At 43.5% G+C, this 9269-nt stretch overlaps 1 protein-coding gene across 1 annotated transcript; it reads right to left on the minus strand.

The window, feature by feature from the left end:
* Positions 1–857: 857 nt before the first annotated feature.
* LOC139567645 (delta-like protein A) lies at positions 858–6669 on the minus strand. Its single transcript, XM_071389036.1, has 11 exons — positions 6164–6669; positions 5748–6050; positions 5408–5468; positions 5037–5294; positions 4163–4223; positions 3896–4026; positions 3468–3637; positions 3088–3304; positions 2123–2939; positions 1890–2013; positions 858–1766 (listed from the first exon to the last, which is right to left on the minus strand). Exons 1-11 carry the CDS (start codon positions 6215–6217, stop codon positions 1761–1763), a joined length of 2202 nt encoding a protein of 733 aa, XP_071245137.1. The 5' UTR covers positions 6218–6669; the 3' UTR covers positions 858–1760.
* Between the last annotated feature and the right edge of the window lie 2600 nt (positions 6670–9269).

The raw sequence follows: 9269 nt of genomic DNA on the forward strand, positions 1-9269 counted from the left end.
CGCTATAGATAATCTTTTTCTTTCCAGATCAAGCATTTGAAGGTCTGGCTGGTAGTGCCGGAACTCTGGCCAGAAGGCATCTGTTACTCAACAACATCTGTTCCTGTTACTCTCTTTTTTTCCCAGCATGCCGAGGGACACACAGGCTTTCCCAAGGGTGGCCTTTTGTGTGGCCCCATTGTCAATTCCATCATTGTCTACTGCTGAAGTCTGTTCCCATGATGCCACGAGGCAGGCTATAGTAGTATACCCGCCTTTAGAGGCCAACCTTAGGGGTGACAATTTACAGTTACTTTATTGTGTCCCAACTTTTTTGGGCTTAAAACAAATATGATTTTTTCGCTGGGCAGCTAAGGAATCAAACGTGTAGAAAATAGAAAAATGTTAAAAGAATCATCAATGGGGAAATAAAAAAATCTGATTTTTGAAGAATTTGACTACAGATATCATCAAATATTATTGTAGATGTATTATAAAGCATATTCAACAAGAAAAACATTTGGATAAGTTACATTGACTGGGTGTTTGTCAGTGTTCTGAACTGAACATTCATCAATAGTTTTCATTGTTTCTTGCTTCATATAAGGCTGTTTTTAAAAAAGCATTAGTTTTCATTTATCACATTTTTCAAATCGGAGTAGTACATCTAGCGTGGGGACATTGTTTTTTATGAATAGCCCCCGTTGGTCTCCACGGAAACACTTTCAACTCCTGGCAGTGACCAACAGCATCGGCATTGAATAGCCCACCATGGGGTAGACAGGGGAAGACAACAGATGTTACTGATTAACTTTCCTCACAGAACCCAAAGAACGGCTAGGCATGGGCTGACAAACCACAGTCACACACAAAAAAAGTTGTACTTTCAATTATATTTATTCATTAAAAAACAGTAGCAGAGGCAGTAACAATAATAAAATGTTGTACAATCCCTCTTACTTTAAATAACATTTCTTTAAAACAAATTCCTTGACCTGAAGTGCCTTTGCAAATATCAGCATTAAAAATGTATTTAAATATTCTTAACAAACAGCAAATATACAATATAATTAAAAAATAATAATACAAAATCATTAAATTAAATCATACAACTTTAAATCATACGTCTTTTTTTAATCATACAACTTATTTTTATTTTTTACAAATGGACAAAATCCGTATCGAAGCAAAAAAAGATTTTAACACAAAGTGTTCATCTCCAAAAACAATCAATACAATGTCATAAATGGTTCGGGGGGCTTTGAAACAACACACTTCAGTTTTACACAGTGATATAGTATACGTAGTACAGTCCTCACAGGTCTAGAGATTGGATCAGAATCCATGTTAACAGCCTTGTGAAGGACAGGCCAGTATGGCCAAACATCCACCTTTTGATGCAGTTCATGTGCTCAGCAACGGCTTGTTGGGCTAAAGAAAAGGGCTGGGTGCAAATGTTGCAAAAACTTCAAACCTACGTTTCTGTTACAACCGAAACCGAAGACATCGTACATCACCTCTATCATGACGGTTTGTCCATTTTTCGATCTCGTTATAAAAACTTTGCTTGAGGTCGCTTTGAAAGGTAAAAAAGTTTTGCCCCACCGATTCCTAACCCACAGGCCTGCACTTATTTTCCAGTAGAGAACCAGCTCACTCTGAATATCAGTTAAACGTCTCAGTATCAGCAGCAGTCTCAAGGCGGTACACCTCCACCTAGGTTTAGAGCAGCATTTAAAGGAGTATAAAAACTCTCCCATAGAGCAAATTGGTGGCTTGCGTTACACCTATGGAGACAAGAGAGAAACAAAATGGACATTACTTGTTGTTTACAAAGCTCCTAGGGAAATGCAGTGACTTTATCAAACAATTATAAATGAGGAAAAGTGAAGAGAAGTATCCAAACTCACCTCAGTTGCAATTATACATTCGTCCTTCTCCTCCGACATGACAAACACGGATTTGTACTTGGTGTCTGCACATGCAGACATTTCTGGAAGTTTAATTTCATTTCTTGAAGTTTCTGATGTGTCACTGTTGGAAGAGAGACAACGATCCATATTAGTCATCTGACATTCAAATTATATATTTAATTTTTTCATGTTATATGATTACGTCTATTATCTTATTGAGTGTTCTTTACCTTTTTAAATGTTTGCTGCGTTTATTTCTGCACTCCTCATACTCAAAACTCGAGTCCAGAGCTTGGCATTTCTCTTCGCAAGCTGAGGCCTCCAAGCTCAGCATCGACTCTTTGGCCACCTGCTCGTACTTCACCTCATGCACAAGGTTATAGTCCGCCGGCGGGTGGCGGCTCTTGTAGCTGCTCCGACACGACGGCGATGGTCCGTCCATGTCGGCATCGCTTCCGAAGTCCATTTTCTTGTTGATGTTCTTGACACCTGGCTGTGGCCCGAGCCCTACGACGCTTACCGATAGGTCCTTATCACTCCGGTGACAGTTATTGGTCAGGTTGTTTATGGTCTCACCTTCGCCGACGGTGGCATCGCCCTGGCTACCACGCAGCACCTTGTTGCGGATGCATCCAACCAGCACTGCACAACCTGCTAGCAGAAGCAGCACCAGAGCTGTCCCAGACCCCACCGCCATCCAGGGGATCTCCGAGCCTCGGATAGCTGCATGGTCTGGGAGCAGGAACTGGCAGTTGCGGCCACCGTAACCAGGCACGCAAGCGCACACATAGCGGTTGTTCCTCTCGTGGCAGGTGGCGCTGTTGTGGCAAGGGTTGTGCTCGCAGCGGCTTATGGGAGAACTGCAGTTGCGGCCCGTGTAGCCCGGGGGGCAGGTGCAGGTGTAGCCGTCAAGACCCTCCTGGCATGTACCACCATTTTGGCAGGGGTCGATGGAGCACTCGTTGCCAGTGTGGTCGCAGTTCATGCCTGTGAAGCCATCGGGACACTGGCACAGGTAGGAGTTGACGAGATCCACACAGTGGGCACCTAGTGTGAGAGCAGAGCGATTGGGAATTAATGGGTGGTCAATAATGTGGGGGCAGGCTGTAGTCTGAAAGGTACCTGTTTAAATTTAAAAAGTACATAAATTGAGATCTAAAAACACATCTGTGTAAGTTGTTCAATTAGCCCTTACCATTGGAGCATGGGCTGGAGGTGCAGTGGTCAATCTTCTTCTCGCAGTTGAAGCCAGCGTAGCCGGTGGGGCACTGGCAGAAGTATCCGCCATCAGGGTTGTCGGCACAGCGGCCTCCGTTGAAGCAGGGACCATCGGCGCAAGTCATGGCGCTCAGCTCGCAGGTGTTGCCGTAGAAACCAGGAGGGCAAGCACAGGCATGCGTGTTCTCCATATCCTTTGAGAAAATATTGAAACATAAGCTTAACAAATACATTCCTCCAAAATGCATTAGATCACCATCACAACAACAGTGCTATTCATGATTGCCCACATCTTCCTAATCCTAGTTGTAATTGAGTGTACATTTTAACACAATGATGTAATTGTACAGTACTTACAGTGCAGCTTCCTCCATTTCGACAGGGGTTCAGGGTGCATTCGTTGACCTCAATCTCACAAGCATCCCCAGTGAAGCCCGGTCTGCAGGAACAGGTGTAGCTCCCCTGGCCAGTGTTGCTACAAGTGGCTCCATTCATACAGGGCTTGTGGTGAGTGCAGTAGTTCAGATCTGGAGGAGGACAAGCAGCACATGTGGATTAGTCCATTAGTCCCATTGGAACATATGGCAGAACAACAACAGCAGCAGCCCAGCTAATGTCTTTCTGCCACTCTCACACTTTTTTCTTACACTTTTTCACATTTTCTCTCACAACACTATCTCTTTGTCTCTGTTTGTGTCATCTCTCTAAATCCCCCCCTCACCCCCCTTCTCTCTCTCTCTCTCTCCCTCCCTTTCCCCTCCCTCTCTCTCTCCAGTAGGACTCACCTTGGTTACAGAAGAGGCCTCCCCACCCCTCCTGACAGTTGCACTGCCATGGCTGCTGGCAGGTCCCGTGGAGGCAGCCTGGGTAACGGATGCACTCATCACAGTACCGCCCTTTGAAACCAACTCTGCACCTGTCACACAATAATTACAACACATTGGTTAGAAACCCACTCAAGTTTCTCTTTATTTCACAGATTATTTCTGAAAATATTAACTGAGGAAGTGTTTTAATATGTGAAAATCATAGTTATCTTTTCTCTAACTTACTTGCACTCCCCAGGCTTCTCACAAAAGCCGTGTTCCTCGTCACATCCTGGAAGGCAGAGAGCTACAAAGGAGACAAGCACGGGGTAAGAACCATGGCAAAATAAAAACACTTCTTACACATATTGCTCTTTGTTAAGTTTGGCTTTGAGCAACAAAAAAAACGTATTGCTTAAATCTGAACAAATTCATTAAAAGGGGGGCAACTAAACCCATTAGCTTTTTTACCAAAAAAAACACAATCTCCTTATCACGGTGGAAGAATATTCCGTTTAACATAGTGCATAGAGACAATGGGAGGGTGCACACAGCAAACTCTCTCTCTCGCTATCCCTCTTTCAGTATAGGCCCCTTTTTCATCGCTGTGGGTCAAAACTCTTTTATTCATTCTGTGCACACAACTCCCCCTAATGTCTCGGATTGGGGCAGATAAGAGTGGACAGCTGGTGAGTATGTTGCCAGTGCGCGACAGCTGCTCCATTGTCTACTCTCTCCCCGCAGCTGCCCACTTCAAACAATAGCTCACCCGCCTAAACCAATCAGCGGCCAACCCACTCCAAGAGTAACGAATCGGACGTAGCATGTAAATTTATGGCACGCGTGAGATTATTCCGAAAACTTTCCTCCGCCCGATTTGAATAAATAAAGTGGTCGTGTGTGTGGGAGTGTGTGGGCGCGTGGTGTTTTCGTACATGTTGCCTCAATTTTAAAAGGTCTATAGCCACGCCACCCAACATAAAAAGTTACGTCTATTTAGCTACCATAATAATGTTATTTGACATGAAAAAGTGCCTATATGTAAAACATGAATAACAATGTTATATCATATTTAGTCAAATATTTCCCCCAAAACACCTGAACATCAAGTTTCACTTACGTTCTGTGCAGTAATGGCCTTTCCACCCGGCGTCACAGACAATCTCTCCGCGCTCTCCACAGGTAAAGTGGCCGAAGGCATCGTCTCGTGGGCGACAGAAGACCGAGCAGCCATCGCCATAGTAGTGCTCATCACAGACAAAGCGGTAGGAGTACTTCAACTCGGTTCTTCCTCCAGTATGCAGGTCCTGAGACCAGTCATCTCCCACCGTCAGATGTCTCTGGGTGGTCATTGTGCTGATAACACGGTCTGGGTTTTCTACAGATGGAAATGAGAACGGAACTTTATCAAAATGTGTGTAAATGTAAGTTATCCTTGACCTCACACCACGTAAAGCCAAACAACGGTATGACAGTGTATATTGATCCTACCTATTGAAAGATCGTCTTTGGAGTCGGTGTGCAGAGCTTCAATGATCAGCGAGAACGTCCCCTGAGGACATAAACAAATAGCATCATAAGACAGGTGGCCAACGGAGATGGGGAACGAGATAGGCCCATCTAACGTGTTCTCTATACTAGAAGATAAAATAACATTTCGAGACGATAATACAAACATATACAAGACGAACATGTTTATGTATACGTTTAGTCTTTAATGGACCACTCTATATAAATGAACCAACTTGTACTCACGGATTTTTAAAGACCTCGTGACTAGAGGTTTATATGAATGACTTGTTTATGAATTAACCCAAGGCAGAGTACTCACCGGCCATGTGAAACCGAAGTTAATTCTGATGGGATTGGTGAATGAACTGTCAGACATGGCTTCCGGAACTTGGAAAGAGTTTGACCCAAGAACAGGCGTTATAGCGCCGCCGTAGTTACAAGGTGGCTCTGGTGATGCGTTTGGCTGATAATGTTTCAGACAGATTCTGAAAAACGTTTTACATTCACACTGTTGCTGGTAAACTGACGTCAACCCTCCCTTGCAGCAGTTCATGTTGCCCTGAACCCCTTTCTTGTTCAAAAACTCCTGCAACTTCAGTTCGAAAACTCCTGAACAAAAACCCTGTTGAAATAATTGTATTTATTACACAATCATTAACATAAATTATGTGATGTAAAATCTTGAAATGTTTATCAATTGAATAGTATGGTAACTGTGTTATGTAGCTGTCTTACCTTGCATATCAAGACGAGCATAACCGCAACTGTCAGAAGAATAGCGCGCCCCATATTAAATAAATACAAATAAATAAATAGGAAAAAGTCTTGGAGCGACTCAGCTCAATTTAAGCTCAATATGCCTCCTTTCAAATCATGTTCTGTGAATGAATCATTGAGCACGCTTCTTCTCTTAAGAGGTCTTCTCATCCGTTTCTGGTGTCAGCCACGCCGATTTCATTCATGTCCAAGAAACAAAAAGTTAATCCAAAATAGATATTGGAACTGCCCTGAACTGTCCTCAAAATTCCGTTACAATGCGATAATCCCACTCCAAAAATGTTTAAAAAAAACAATTGACACAGTTCGTTCCCTGTTGAAACGAAGAGGGCAACAAATGTAGGAAATTGCTTTTGTGTGACGTGATCTATCCCAAGGAAAGAGTTGTCACTGATCCAACATACTTCCCCGACACCTTCTTCCTTCTTTCCTCAACATGAATTGTGCGTCTGTCTTGAGTGAAGGCCGCCTGCCGCCAGTTTTATATGGGCCGGCGCATGCTAGGGTAATAAGATGCAAATGAGCTACCCCCCCCAATCTGGCTCAGGGGATCACAATGGATACCTCTCCAAGCCCCATCGTCTCAAATCACAAGCTAGTATTGGGTCAGAAAATTGAAAATGGAGGAATGTCTAAGTATTCCAGCAAACTGTATGGGACTGTCTCAGCAACCTGTCCTGGAATGACTCACTTTCCACAACATTAGAGATTGAAAAATGTAGCACATAATAACAAAACATAATGGCCAATTTATTTATTCCAGTTTAAACCAGATTTCAGTTCTAACTATATATCAGTATTTCACAGTAATGTATTGTACAAGTCTGCCTACACTTGGTGTTTAAGCTTATTTACACATGTAGATGAGGTAGTTAACTTGTATATTTTTATGTTAGGAAAGAAAACAACATTTATGTTAAGAAACATCTTCAGGGAGAGCTCTGAAAAAGCCAAAATATGTGGCGTGCCATGCGTAGTGTATTTGTCAAACCCTGACTCGGTTGATTGTGCAGCATAACTCCACCCTCTTCAAACATTTTGGCATTTCTAGTTGTGGGAAAATCGAATACTTTGAATTAAGGCTTGAGTAATGAAAACATTCTCTGGCAAGGGTGTGTGGTGAGGTAAAGTAGAAAAAAAACATTTGTATGGGCACAGAGTTTTTCATCCGCTTTTCCTTTTTCATTCTGTGGAGTGAAGAAAAGGTGTGTGTGTGTGTGCGCACGTGTGTGTGTATGCGAGAGAGAGAGAAGGAGAGAGACATCCGCGTGGCCGTCCTGAGGGCACTTTGTTATTGTGTGCTGAAGGAATAAGTTTGCTCTCCCTCTCTCTGTGCGCTCAGCTGTATGGTAATTCCGCAGCACCTGCTCTCCCCTTAATATACAGTGAGTGAGCTTCCTTGGGCGCGCGGCGCTATCCGCACACAATTACAATGTACCCAACATTTAGAAGAACGAGCCCCCTCCTGAACAAAACTCAAACAGTAGGTCAAATATATATTTGGGTTTTCCCTCTTTGCTCGCATATGCAATGAATACTCTCTTTCTGTGTCCACGATGTGTTTTTTATTGAACCAAACTTAAGGCAGACTATTATTCAAGTAGGCCTACTTTTGTGTAACGGGAGGCAGAGTGGGGGTGGGGTATAGGGGTCTCTCTTAATTAGGTCGTTCATTATAAGTGTGATTTTCTTTTGGATAATAGCCATGGCCTGAGGTCCATAGTTACCATACACAGATACATTGCGTCACTGCTAAGATATGCAAGTCGGGGTGGTTTAAATTCCCTTTTATCGAACAGACAGAGTTGTTGTTGTTGTTGTACCTGTTTTCTATCCCTATTGACAACACAAACAGCCTATAGACAGAACGAATACATCGGTGTTGTTTGTGATGAGCTGTGCTGTGCTGTGATTACGCAAATCATTCACATTTATTTCACAGTAGAAAGGGCGTTGTTTTTGCGTTAAAGTCTCTGAATAACTTTTATAGTAGTGTTCATTCCGTTTGGGTTTGCCATTTCTTCTCGGTGGCCATGACCCAGAAACAGCATGATGCGTCTAACCATTGCCCAACATTTTTACATATGGAACACTTTGGGCAAATAAACTGCGCAGTAGTTATACATGAGAAACTGCTTTCTCCATTGCACAAAACCCACCCCTATAGGCACCCATAAGAACTTCCCTCCGCATACATATTTGTATTCGGTTGCCTTGAGTTTGGCAAAATGCCCCCTTCTCTACTTTCCTACCTTAATTATTTTCCAAAAATGATGGCTACGGGGGTGACTGTTTAACTAAAGTGCTACTGTAGGGGGCTGTTGTAGTTTAACTCCTGCCCACCAGTAGCTGCTGCTAACAAAAAGGGTGACTCGAGGTCTGACTATTCATCCATTCTCTGTGCTTCAATTTTCATTGATTCTGAATGCACGGGTAGCCCTTGGGGATTCTCCGTGAAGGGCCACGACACGCCTTCAGACGCGGCCAGACCCTTACAAGCCATCTGCCACTACCCAAACGTCGTTTTTTCCTCTTCCCCCTCCCTCCTCCCCATCTTCCCTCAAGCGCACGGGTCTATACGCCAGTGTCCACTGGCTGGCTCTGTCTACATTGAACTGGAAGCATGTTAAAGAACCTGTAACGGTATGGCTATGCTGGGCCATATGGCGAGGGGAAGCCAGAAGTTTTCGTCCCCGAAGAGTAGACACCACATGGTAGCTCATGGGAACGTAAACACGGCGCGCATCACACGATATCGATCATATGAAGTGGTGTAGAGAATATGATTAGCTTGAATGGGGGGATTGGTGCCTGTTACCAAGTGATCAATCGACGTACTATTGATTCTTTCTGAGCATTCAGACTGTTGGCACGATTCACTTCGGCTACTTATTGGTTCGACCAAAATCGTCTATTTTCTTTTCCAAACTCTCATCCAGGCTATAGCTTCTGTCTCATGAAATATAAACGTTGTATGGTCATTCTTCAGCACAAAGAAGATTGGCGACTGAAGGGCAACTTTATATTTGTCTTATCAGGGCTGAGATAGGCCTAATACCAGCAA

This window comes from Salvelinus alpinus, chromosome 2 (genome assembly GCF_045679555.1).
Source record: "Salvelinus alpinus chromosome 2, SLU_Salpinus.1, whole genome shotgun sequence".
Taxonomy (NCBI): domain Eukaryota; kingdom Metazoa; phylum Chordata; class Actinopteri; order Salmoniformes; family Salmonidae; genus Salvelinus; species Salvelinus alpinus.

Coding starts and splice junctions, on each gene's coding strand:
- LOC139567645 (XM_071389036.1), bottom strand. CDS start 6,217: ATGGGGCGCGCTATTCTTCTGACAGTTGCGGTTATGCTCGTCTTGATA. Junction 5,295..5,407: donor CAAAGACGATCTTTCAATAG/GTAGGATCAATA, acceptor TTCCATCTGTAG/AAAACCCAGACCGTGTTATC. Junction 4,027..4,162: donor GAGAAGCCTGGGGAGTGCAA/GTAAGTTAGAGA, acceptor ATTGTGTGACAG/GTGCAGAGTTGGTTTCAAAG.